Source organism: Carcharhinus amblyrhynchos, chromosome 6, assembly GCF_965287045.1.
Source record: "Carcharhinus amblyrhynchos chromosome 6, sCarAmb.v2.hapA, whole genome shotgun sequence".
Taxonomy (NCBI): Eukaryota; Metazoa; Chordata; class Chondrichthyes; order Carcharhiniformes; family Carcharhinidae; genus Carcharhinus; species Carcharhinus amblyrhynchos.
The window spans coordinates 87,968,052-87,980,894 of NC_137329.1; the positions used below are offsets into that span (position 1 = coordinate 87,968,052).

General features: G+C 43.2%; 1 protein-coding gene across 6 annotated transcripts in view; it reads left to right on the plus strand.

Annotated features, from left to right (window-relative positions):
- LOC145344509 (structural maintenance of chromosomes protein 1B-like) overlaps positions 1-12,843 on the plus strand; it is a 141,494-nt gene that overhangs the window by 59,341 nt on the left and 69,310 nt on the right. For all 6 annotated transcript variants that reach the window (XM_080191686.1, XM_080191684.1, XM_080191687.1 and 3 more), the window contains 6 exons: positions 759-938; positions 1,389-1,535; positions 1,726-1,863; positions 3,933-4,049; positions 8,628-8,734; positions 10,255-10,396. In XM_080191686.1, coding sequence (XP_080047812.1) covers positions 759-938; positions 1,389-1,535; positions 1,726-1,863; positions 3,933-4,049; positions 8,628-8,734; positions 10,255-10,396 — 831 coding nt within the window. The remainder of the gene's footprint in view (positions 1-758; positions 939-1,388; positions 1,536-1,725; positions 1,864-3,932; positions 4,050-8,627; positions 8,735-10,254; positions 10,397-12,843) is intronic.

Sequence of the window (12,843 nt, forward strand, 5' to 3'; positions counted from 1 at the left end):
CCCTCCGGTCCTGATGCCTCAGGCCCCTCCCCCTTGCCACTGCCAAGCTGCCAGAATGGTACTGTCCCATGGACACTGCCTGGCCCTGCCTCCAACCATCCAGAGGGTTTCAGTGCTCTCCGGTCCCACTGGTGAGGCCATCACATCTGGTCCCCATTGGTGGGAACCATCTGTGATTCTCGCCGCTGAGGACCTTGAGCAACGAGGGGGCTACAGCGAGTCCAGACAATGGCATCCGGGGCTCTTTAATTAAATGTCAATTATGTCATTAATATTGAAATCAGCCTTGCGCCCATTTCGCTGGCAAAACAGGGCCAACAAGATCGCAAGAAGTGACAAACCAAGCATGAACCTGATCTTTTGCATATTGCCTTATCTTACTAGCTTGCCACACCAATTAACTGACTTGGTGAGCCTGTAAGATCATGCCGTATGGCTTCCTTCTGCACTGTAGTGATTCTATGATTCTGTATGTTCTCACCCTACAAACTGCAGACTGCTGATCAGCACTCAGAGCATGAAACCAAATCATCAAAGTACTTCTGGCTCACTGGTGCCATCACGTGGAAGTTGTAAGGACTCTATCCATCACCTGAACAACGTACACTGAGGACGGAAATCTCTTGCATTCTGTAGTTCATGCCATGATGATTTTGCTGTGGTTGGAAAAATTAGATAACGTTGCAAATAAATTTTGATGTAGACAGGCTTAAAGGAATTTAATGATGCAGTATAACATTTAAAAAATATGATTTCAGATAAAACCAATCAATGAACAGTTACGAGAAGTTAAAGGAGCCAAAATGATGATTGACGTTGTTCGATGTGTATCTCCTCAACTGAAGAAAGTAGTACAGTTTGTTTGTGGTAATGGATTAGTATGTGAGAACCTGAAAGAAGCCAGGCAGCTCGCCTATGAAGGACCAGAAAGGCTTAAAGTGAGCACATTGTCTTTTTTTAAATTATAAATGCTGTGATTCACTGAACATAACTAGCTATTGCATAGCCTGTAAGAGGCCAGGCAAGTAAAATAGCAAGAGCGCTGTTAAGTACATTGTGAGTTGGATCCACATATTTTTTGTTTCTGGGAGTGCTGAGTAAATTAGACTTCCTTCTGTCAACATTAATGAATTATTTATGCAGATGTAAGAAATTTTTAAAATAGACAACGTGTTTGTGTTAAAAACCTCTTTTGAAAGTATATTATGGATTTATGTAGAGTGATTTTATAATATGTGAAGAAATTCTACCAAGGTATGAAGTAGAGCTGGCTACACAGTTTCAGTGTGTGGAATGGTTAGTCACAGGCAGGAATTAATTAGATTCAGACATAAGTGGGTTCAACTGACATTTCATGGTAAATATGTAATTATTTTTATGCAATATAGACCGTGGCATTGGATGGAACACTCTTCTTAAAATCTGGTGTTATCTCCGGAGGTTCCAGTGATCTGAAGTTTAAAGCCAGGTGCTGGGATGAGAAAGAGATCAGTCAGATGAAAGAAGTCAAGGAGAAACTCAGGAATGAACTCCGAGTGAGACAAACTGGCGTTTTTTTTTATCAGAGTCCTGCACATTGTTCTTACAACTGCTGTAATTGTATTTATATTTGATGCATGTTGATGTTCAAGCTGTTTTTAAATTTATGTTTTTTTGATGCATTTTTATAGTCAAGACAGAGCTACTGTGAATTGATGAAGTAATGATTGTAACCTTAACTCACAGGAATTAATTAAAGTGAATAGGAAAGAAGCTGAATTAAGGCAGTTGCAGGTTCAAGCCAAAGGCACAGAGACCAGAATGAGATATTCCTTGAGTGATCTGGAGCAAACTAAGAAAAAACATCTAGCAAATTGCCATATGGTGAGGATGGATTAAAAGATTAAAGAATAATTCTGGATGAGGATGGTTATTCACCCCACTTTTATCCTGAAAGATCTCAAAGCTCTTCCTGCTGTCAGTTAGCTTTAAAATGATTCCAAGTTTTCTCGCTCCACTATGCAGTTGCCTCATGTAGCGCTGTTCCACTTCAACTTTGCAATACAATAGGGAGAATAAACGCATTTAGCATTATGACTTGTTTTAACATTTTGCAACAGGACCAACTGAGCTTACATGATTTGATCAACTGCATTTTGGAGTGGCCTCTCTCATTCACGGAGATTCTGTCCCAGAGGCCATATAACTGTCATTTCCCACGCCCTGAGATTCTCTCTAGAACCAAGACTTATTCTCCGGGATTCTCCCGTCCACCAACTCTGTCTTGCTGATGCTCGCTGACTCCCACTTGACTGTCCCACTCGCTACCTCACCCGCCTGACTCTCCCACTCGCTGCCTTCCCCACCTGACTCTCCCGCTTCTCCCCGCCTCCCCGCCCGGCTCTCCCGCTGGCCGCCTCCCCGCCCGGCTCTCCCGCTGGCCGCCTCCCCGCCCGGCTCTCCCGCTGGCCGCCTCCCCGCCCGGCTCTCCCGCTGGCCGCCTCCCCGCCCGGCTCTCCCGCTGGCCGCCTCCCCGCCCGGCTCTCCCGCTGGCCGCCTCCCCGCCCGGCTCTCCCGCTGGCCGCCTCCCTGCCCGGCTCTCCCGCGCGACTGTCCCACTCTCTGCCCGGCTCTTCCGCTTGCCCCACCCCGCCCTGCTCTTCCGCTTGCCCCACCCCGCCCTGCTCTTCCGCTTGCCCCACCCCGCCCTGCTCTTCCGCTTGCCCCACCCCGCCCTGCTCTTCCGCTGGCACCCTCCCCGCCCTGCTCTTCCGCTGGCACCCTCCCCGACTGGTTCTCCTGCTTGCCCCCCCACCTGCGCCGCCAATGCTGCCCAGCTCTCCTGCTCGTCCCCCCACCTGCGCCGCCACCGCCACCCAACTCTCCCGCTCACCCCCCCCCCACCTGCGCTGCCACCGCTGCCCAACTCCCGCTCACCGCCCCCCACCTGCGCCGCCACCACCGCCCAGCTTTCCCGCTCGCCCCCCCACCTGCGCTGCCACCGCCGCCCAGCTCTCCCGCTCGCCCCCCACCTGCGCCGCCACCACCGCCCAGCTCTCCCTTCATCCCTCTTGCTGCCTTTCTCCTGAGCCCTTGCTCACATGAGTGCTTGGGAGATGCAGCGGTGAGTGGGAGAGCCGGGTATGGACTTGGTGAGCAGGAAAGTTGGGAAGGGTAAGAGCAAATGGGAGAGTTGGGAAGGGAAGTTGCAAGTAGAAGATAATTGATTAGAAAGAGAGAGAGACAAGTCAACTGGCAGGAGGGACTTGGCATGCCAAGGGGGTTGGTAAACAGAGTTCGCATTTTTCTTCAGTATTTTTATATTCGTTATATTTTAAAATTTTATTTCATTTCTGAACATAGGAATTTAGGAATGTATGGCATTTCAACTTACAGGGTATAACGTTTTATTTATATTCCTGTAGGAAAGGTCCTATAGTATGTAACTGCAGCTTTTACATTGGTTGTAATAAGGAAAACTGATTTACTTAAAAATTGTTTGGCTTATACTTTCACTTTTCGGGAATGTAGCAACAACTTTAAGATTGGACTTAACGTATTTAGGTCATCCTATACATTGATCATTCTTCCTCTGAAGAAGCATTTTCTGATATTGAACCTAAAATATGTTTATTACTAGTTTGAGTCCCTATCCCTAAGAATTAGTCTCTCAATTTAATTGAATGCAACATTCCATTTTTAATGAATGTCATTGTCACTGGCACAAACCATTATTGAAGTGGTGGCCTCAAACAAGTATTTATCTTCTTATCTGCCAATGGACCATCATATCTGTTTTGAGAACGGGTGGGGTACACCATATGAGTAGGCTTTTTCACATATATAAAACATAGTTGAATTTAAAGGCCAAAATATCCTCTTCATTTAATGCAATGTGATGAAAATGTTTACATTGCTACGATCACAAATATCCTAATGTGTGCGATTTTTAGGAAAGGTCAAAACTGGAAAGTGGGCTGGCTAATTTGCAGTCCCAAATGGCTGTGGTGAGTTTACATATCGAGGACAGGGAGGTGAAAATGCAGGAGATGCGAAATCAAATGAACGAAGTAAGTATATTAATTATCATATTAGATAATCCAATTTATTTTAGAATGTATTTTATGCAAGGGGCAAATACAGGGAATTCCAAAATGCAGACCAGTAAGTAAATACATGCACTGCAATATATTAACAAAAGCATCAGTAGTTATGTTCAAGGAATTGTAGGAAACCAAGTGCTGGACTCAGCAGATTTCCCCGAAGCTCTCAATCTCTCTTACTTGGTGTTTCCCAAAGGTTTCCAAGACCATTCTGACCCAACCTAGCAAAAATAGTGTGGAACATGAAATATAAATTTGCCCTAGGCCTGTCAATGGTGACCACAGCATCACAAGCCATGTGTGCAGCCTGAATCCAGTTGTTACGAACAATTTATAATTTTGAGTTGAATTTATATTTATCTGTCTGTTAAGAAAATTAAATTGTTTCAGCTTAATTTATTTATTTGTTTATGAAAATGGCACCTGGGTGTATGGATAGACTTGTCACTGAAACATTTTTGGTCTTTTGGGATTGTTGGTTATATACGTGTTTTTAATGAGGTTTTATAACCTGTGAAGTTGAAGAGATGGGGATTAAAATGGATTGAGAGGACAGTGTTTGTGGAAACAAAACACAGTAAAAAAGCTGTACTGTTGACTGGTGACAGAGTCAGGACTCGACAGGAAAGATGAGTTGAGAGAAAATTCAATGGCTAGTATTCGTTTATGCTGGCAGTATTCTCTGGTTCCACCGGTGGCACACCCCCTCCCGGTTTCTCAGCGGCATGCGGTGGCTTCAGTGAGAATTCCTATTGACAGCAGTGGGAGTAGGAGATCCTGTTTTCTGGGAATGGCCTGCCACCGAGAAAAGTGCTGAGGGAAGCCAGAGAATCTCGCCATGTGTGTGTCAAAGAGAAAAAACAGGAATTTGAAGCTAAAATTCATTTGCAAGTAAAGCAGCTTGAGCTAGAAAGAGATGGGGAAAAGCAGAAGGTTGAACTTGGAAAAAGTGAGAAAACTTGTATTAGAAAAAGAGGTAAAAGGAAAAAAGAGAGCAAAAGAAACGGAAATGAAAAGGATCGAATTATAAAACAAAATAGAAATGTGAAAGCTTGAACTCGAACTTCAAAGTGAGAAAGAACTCAGATAACATGAGATAACTAAAGTTTTTCCATATGATTAGCGGCAAGTTGTAAACCCCACTGTTGGAAACCACTCTGGTGGGGAAGGGGGGGACAGAAGAGAATACTGTCCTGGGTCCACGAATCATATGGAAAAACTTAGGTGAAAGAGAACAAGAAGAGATAGTAGCTCAGAGGATGAATCTGATTCCACTGGGGACTATGATTAAACTATAAATATTTAGTGCCTAAATTTAAGAGGATGGAGTTGAAAGATAGTTCACCTCATTTGAAAAGGTAGTTATTGAAGTTGAACTGGCCAAAGAATGCTTGCACCTTAATGGTACAAGGTGTCCTGACAGGTACAGCTGTGAATTTGGAAAATGGTCTATGAAGTGATTAAAAGGGCAATAGTCATTGCTTATGAATATGTTCCTGAAGCTTATTGATTTAACTTTAGGACCATATAGAGAAAGCCTAATTAGATATTTGTTGAATTTGCGAAAGAATAAGAAATGTGGGATCAATGGTTTTGCTCATTCAGATTGGAACAGACTTTCATTGATGTGAAGGAAATTATGATTGTGGAAGAATTCCGAAACAAGATTCCGTGAACCATTATGATGTATTTAGCTAAGCATCAAGTATCAAAGTTTGGATAACACCCCTGATATCTCTCTATGTGCCCCTTGGACAGTGCCAGGATGCCTGATTGGCACTGCCAGTTGCCCCCCCCAACCCCCTCCTGCCGTCGACCTCCCAAAAGGGTCTCAGTAGCCTCTGTCCCCAGTTGTGGGATGAGTATGCCTGTTCCCCTTAAGTGGGGAGGGGGGAGAAGAATACCATCTTGGGCTTGCTAATATATGGAAAAACAAAATTTTATGAGTGTCTCATTAAAATCCAATGGTAGGTCATTAAGATACAGAAGGCCTTGAGGCCAGTTGCATTTTGGATATCAGATTATTTTAATTTTTGGAAACTGCATACAAACTTACATTACAAAAGCTAGGCCAGCTATGATCTTTAAAAAAGCAAAATTGCTAGATAAGTAAGTTGTATCACTAAATAACACCATTAATAAACCAATGAGATTCAGCCCTTTTGGGCTGATACATGGACATCAGGTAAGAGGACCATTTAAATTAATTGAAGAAAAATTTATAACCAAAACTCAGAGTCTGGCCGGTATTTTACGACCTCCCTCAGGCAAGGCTTGTAAAATCCTGCTGGAAGCTAACAGAATTCTGTTCTGTGAGCCTCACCCACCCCGATTCTAGGGCGGGCGTGCTGGTAAAATTCTGGTTTTGACTTCTGACCTATGCATCAAATTTCTGGGTGAATAAAGAACAAAGAAAATTACAGCAGAGGAAGAGGCCCTTCGGCCCTCCAAGCCTGCACCGACCACACCGCCTGACTTAACTAAAACCCCCTACCCTTCTGAGGACCACATCCCTCTATTCCCATCTCATTCATGTACTTGTCAAGATGCCCCTTAAAAGTCATTACCGTATTCGCGTCCACTACCTTCCCTGGCAACGAGTTCCAGATGCTCGCCACTCTATGCTCGCCACTCTCTACTTAAAAAATCTGCCTTGTACATCTCTTTTAAACCTTGCCCCTCGCACCTTAAACCTATGCCCCCTAGTAATTGACTCTTCCACCCTGGGAAAATGCTTCTGATTATCCACTCTGTCCATGCCTCTCCTAATCTTGTAGACCTCAATCTCCACTGCTCCAGTGAGAACAAGCCAAGTTTCTCCAACCTGTCCTCATAGCTAATGCCTTCCATACCAGGCAACATCCTGGTACATCTTTTCTGTACCCTCTCCAAAGCCTCCACATCTTTCTGGTAGTGTGGCGACCAGAATCGAACACTATATTCCATGTGTGGCCTAATTAAGGTTCTATAAAGCTGCAACATGACTTGCCAATTTTTAAACTCAATACCCTGGCCGATGAAGGCAAGCATGCCGTATGCCTTCTTGACTACCTTCTCCATCTGCATTGCTACTTTCAGTGACCATTGTACCTGTACACCCAGATCCCTTTGTCTATCAATACTGTTAAGGGTTCTGCCATTTACTGTATATCTCCTACCTGTATTAGACCTTCCAAAGTGCGTTACCTCGCATTTGTCCGGATTAAACCTCATCTGCTATCCGCCCAAATCTCCAACTGATCTATATCCTGATGTATCCTCTGATGGTCTTCATTGCTATCCACAAATCCACCAACATTTGTGTCGTCTGCAAACTTACTAATCTATCCAGTTACATTTTCCCAATATCGAAGGTCTCAGCACTGATCCCTGAGGAGCACTTGTCACAGCCCTCCATTCAGAAATGCACCCTTCCACTGCTACCCTCTGTCTTCTTTGACTGAGCCAGTTTTGTATCCGCCTTGCCAGAGCTCACCTCTGATCCCGTGCGACTTCACCTTCTGCACTAGTCTGCCATGAGGGACCTTATCAAAGGCCTTACTGAAGTCCATGTAGACAACATCCATTGCCCTAACCTCATCAGTCATCTTTGTCACTTCCTGGAAAAACTCACTCAAGTCCATGAGACATGATCTCCTGTTCATAAAACCATGTTGCCTCTCACTAATACATCCACTTATTTCCAAGTGGGAATGAATCCTCTCCAATAATTTCTCTACCACTGATGTAAGCTCATTGGCCTGTAATTACCTGGATTATTCTTGCTACCCTTCTTAAACAATGGAACAACATTGGCTCTTCTCCAATTCTCTGGGACTTCCCCTGTAGCCAGTGAGGATACAAAGATTTCTCTCAAGGCCCCAGCAATTTTTTTCCTTGCTTCTCTCAGTATTCTGGAGTATCTCCCTGGAGACTTGTTTACCTTAATGTTTCTCAAGAACTACAGTGCCTCCTCCTTTTTGATCTCAACATGACTCAAATTATCTACACATCCGTTTCCATCATCCACCAAGTCCTTCTCTTTGGTGAATACTGACGCAAAGTACTCATTTAATACCTCACCCATTTCCTTTGGCACCACACATAGATTCCCTCCCTTGTCCTTGAGTGGGCCAACCCTCTCCCTGACTACCATCTTGCACTTTATATATGTATAAAAAGCCTTGGGATTTTTCTTAATCCTGCTGGCCAGTGCTTTTTCATGACCCCTTTTAGCCCTTCTTACTCCTTGCATAAGTTTCTTCCTACTTTCCTTGTATTCCACACTTGCTTTGTGTGTTCCCAGCCTCCTAGCTTTGACAAATGCTTCCCTTTTCTCTTTGACTAGGCTCACATTTTGAGTGAGAGCAACCAAAGCATTGGCCAAAGGGCGTTTGAAAATCATTCAACAAACAATGAAAGTTAGAGCAGATAAGAAAGCCAGGGATCAACGTTTTGTCACTGAGAGTTATTTGTACTGTTGTGCACAAGATTTACAGATTAAAAGAATGATGGTGGAAGAGAATAGTATCTTCAGAATAACTAGTTAATATTCTGTTTAAACAGGTTGAAGATAGAGTGTTTGAAGACTTTTGTACCAAGATTGGTGTAGCAAATATTCGTGAATACGAGGATGAGCATGTGAAGCAGCTAGAAGAAATAGATAAGAAAAGGTTATTCATTATCTGAGTAACATAAATCTATAATTGATTAATCTAGAAAGGGATAACTGAACTGTAAGCATTTAATGTAATTATATGTGAAAATTTTTACCATGTCCTGAAGTATTTTAAAATTTAATTTGCTGAACTGTGCATCCTGCAGATCACATTTTTGCAAATAATTAAATCTGATTATAGGATATAAAATGAAGAATTACACTGAGAAGTCTATAATGTTAGTTGTGTTCCTGTCCATGACTGCTTATGGTAAATGTTCCTGAAACCAGACTTGTCTGACTGTCTCATGTGGACGGTCACATTTTAATTTTTTTCTCACGCAAGGGGCTGATGAGCCAATTTTTGAAAGATAGGGTTTAGCACAGCATTAGAAAAGAATTTAAAAAAATAAGCTGAGGTATGAAAAGAAACAATTCATTGAGCAATAAAAAAGTCAAAGTAGTAAATTGATAATTTTTTTAAAAAAGGAATAATAAAGATGACCATTAAAGTGCAAGAGAGTTAATGTGCATGTTTCTATTTCATTGCCAGTCTGAGGTTATTCATTCACTCACAGAATCATAGAATCTTACAGGGCAGAACAAGGCCATTCGGCCCATCAAATCTGCACCGACCACAATCCCACCCAGGCCCTATCCCCATAACCCCGTACGTTTACCCTAGTAGTCTCCCTGATATTGAGGGGCAATTTAGCATGGCCAATCCACCTAATTTATACATCTTTGGACTGTGGGAGGAAACCGGAGCATCTGGGGGAAACCCATGCAGACACGGGGAGAATGTACAAGCTCCACACAGATAGTAACCCAAACTGGGAATCGAACCTGAGCCCTTGGTACTATGCAGCAACGGCACTTGCCACTGTGTCACCGTAGATGATAATGTGTAGTACTGTGGGTGACACACTCTCATATTCTCTCTCTCTCTCTCTCACACACACACACTCTCCTCTCTCTCTCTCACATATACGCATGCATTCTCCTCTCTCTGATGCACACATGCTCCTCACACACATTCTGTCCGTCACACTCTTCTTCCCTGTCTCTGTGTTATACATATTCCTCTCTCCCTCACATGCACTCCCCTCTTTCTTACGTGCATTCTCCCCTTTCTCTCTCTCATAAATTTTTGCCCCTCACTCACACATGTTCACAGGCATACTCCTACATATTTTCATTTTGGTGGGCCCTGCTGTCACCCTGGTCCCCCATATTCAGGCTGCAATCTGGAAGAGACGGCCTGTTGTCTATTGTCAAATATGTTGAATATTCATTCCACTAGAATTAACTGAAAACTGGGAATTTTCTAGAATGACTGAGTGATCTGCTCCACCAGATTATTGACCTGTTAGTAAGTAGAGCAGTTTGCCCAATGTAATATGTTCCTGTTAGCATTTTCTTATGTATTAGAGTACTGGTGATTGGTCACTGGACTTCTCGAAGTCCTACGTAAAACAGATTCTTATGAGGATTGAGGTTTTACCATTTTGATAGCATTTTCTCTCTACATTGTAGATCGGAGTTTGAGAATCAAAAAACAAGGTTGACAATCCAGCTGGAATATTCATATAGCCAAATTGAAGAAGATGCCAAAAAAATCCAGAAGTGGAAGGAAGTGATTAAAAAAGATGAAGAGGAAATAGTCAAGTTAAAAAAGGTATGAATATGCATCTTTTTTTTAAAGTGGTGAGTTTCGTGAATGCATTAATGTTTGAGTTTATTAATATTGCAGAAAAATTTAACTTATCACAGTTAAGAAAGTAATATTCTCAAAATATTTTTTCGATACAAGTTGAAATTTAGATTTTTTTTCCAGTTATTGATGCTTCTGTTTTGAACACACGATGAATGTAAAGTAACTGAGTGAGGAGTGGGATTGTTGGCACCCAATATGCACAGAGATTAGTCTAAATTTGTGGGGACTATTTTTAGAGATGACTACCAAAGGGGAATTTGGACTTCTTAAATGTGTGAATGAAGCTCCGAACTAGCTATTGTTGAAGGACTCGCGTATAAAATCTTTAGCTTCCCTGATGGTTACCAACTAAAGCAGAAGTATTTATTAAAACTTTTGACAGAAAAATTACTCTTTGGAGGTGGGAGAAGCAAGAATGCGTCCCTTAATTCCATAATACTGGCAATCCAACCCATTTCTTGGGTTGCTGCTGCTAGTGGCCTGAACTTGATTTTTCTCTTTGGGCAAGCTACCTGTGGACAGGTGTCAGGGTCTCAATCAAAACATGTAGATGAGGTCAGATTTTGGAATGGTCTTTGGCCTTCACTGTTCAAGTGCGCACTGTTCGCCCATTGCCTTATCTTAAGTTCTGTATCATTATGTTCCATTTTTGTTTCCATTCAAACACCTTATATTCATCTGTATTACATTTTATTTACTGTAACTGCCCACTTATATTTTCTGTCCAGGTAAATCCTTTAGTAATTCCTGAAAGCTAGAAGAGGGCAAAAGCAGAGTAAGCAAGATAGAGGCTGTTTTGGAAGTTAGAACATAGAGATTGTGGAGGGAGAGAAGATAGAAATTAAAACCAAGGGGAAGCTTAGATTAGAAACTGGGAGAGGGGCATGTTGTCTCAAGGTTTGTGAGGCTGAGGATAAGGTGGTGTAAGAGAAGATTCTAGGAGAGGCGTGTAGTGAATAATAAGTGGGTGTTATATAGTTAAGTGATTGCTTTAAGAGCTCTTCACATAATTTGATGATATAATTAAGTCTTTACACAGGCTGCTGCTTTTGGTTTCAGTTTATACTTTGTGCAGACCTCATAGAATAAATCTGTTGAATCTAAATGTACAAACTGTGTATTTTGTTTTTATGTAAAACCCATAACCCTGAACATAATTAGGACATTACAGTGGAAAGAAATAGGTTGTGGGTCTTTGGGGGTGGTTGAGGGGAACGTGGTGGGAAACACACATTAAAACCTTTAAAGGATTTCAGAGCAGGTTTGAAGCATAGAGGAGTTTGCTATATTGCTGTTACCAGAATGGTATGGGGAAAGAGGACAAGAGATAGAGATGGAGGGTGGAGAGTAGAAAAGGGCAGGAGTGCAAGAATAAAAAAGGAAAGAGAGCGAAAAGAAATGGAAGACGAGGGAGGGAAATCAGGGATACACAACTACTTTAAACAGGGAATTCATCCTTTTTCTATATCTTTGTTTGAAGAACACTGGAAAAGATTGTGACAATACAGATTATCCCAGTTTTGAGGTCTTCCTGGAGATCCTAGTAGTGGAAAAGATATGGGAGTGGGTGGGGCAAGTCTCCCATCAGCGCAGTTGGCAGGGAGATTCCAGCGGCACCCAATCTGTGCTGGGCATTCTGCCCCGATAGCATCTCCCAGCGTCAGATTTCTGGCAATGTCAGCTTTGCGCCAGAGATCAGCAGGGAGCTGCATAAATTATTTAAATACAATTAGGAGGCTGGAGACTGAAGCCTCTGGACTTGAAGCATCTCCAGCGTGCCCCCCCCAATGGGTATTGGCATCTTGGCAGTGCCAGCCTGGCACTGTCCACAGGCCAAAACGTCAATGCCCGGGGGCATCTTGGCACCAGGCATCGGGTGGGGCCTAACAGAGGGCAATCTGAGGAGATGGGAGGTCTTGCTGCTACTGTGCACTTTGGGGTCGAGCAGAGGGAAGGACGACAGCAATTGGGGCTAAACATCATGGTGGGAGTGTGTGGAGGGCAGCCTGCTGGGAGGTCAGGACTGCAAGTGGGGGTGGGGGGGGAGTGTGTGGGAATTGGGGGCCAGCAGTTGGGCTGTGGGGGTGGGGAGGTGGCGGGCGGAGATCCTTGGAGCTGGGCAATGATTGAGCTGACCAGCAATTGGGAGGCTGGTAGACCAGGTGTGTCTCTGTGCTTTCAGATCGGCGTATGTGCAGTGGCCTGCTCAGCGCTATGCTGCCAGCTTCTCCATCGGGAATAGGCCTTGCCCACTGGTTTCCGAAATGAATCACGCTAGTATACTCTGAAATGAATCGTGCTAGTGCACAGTGTGTGGGAGATTCATTTTGAAACTCTCAGTGAAAAAGCCAGTTTGATTTACTCCAGTTTTCATGTGAATTTGACACTTAGAATATTTTTTGGGAGAA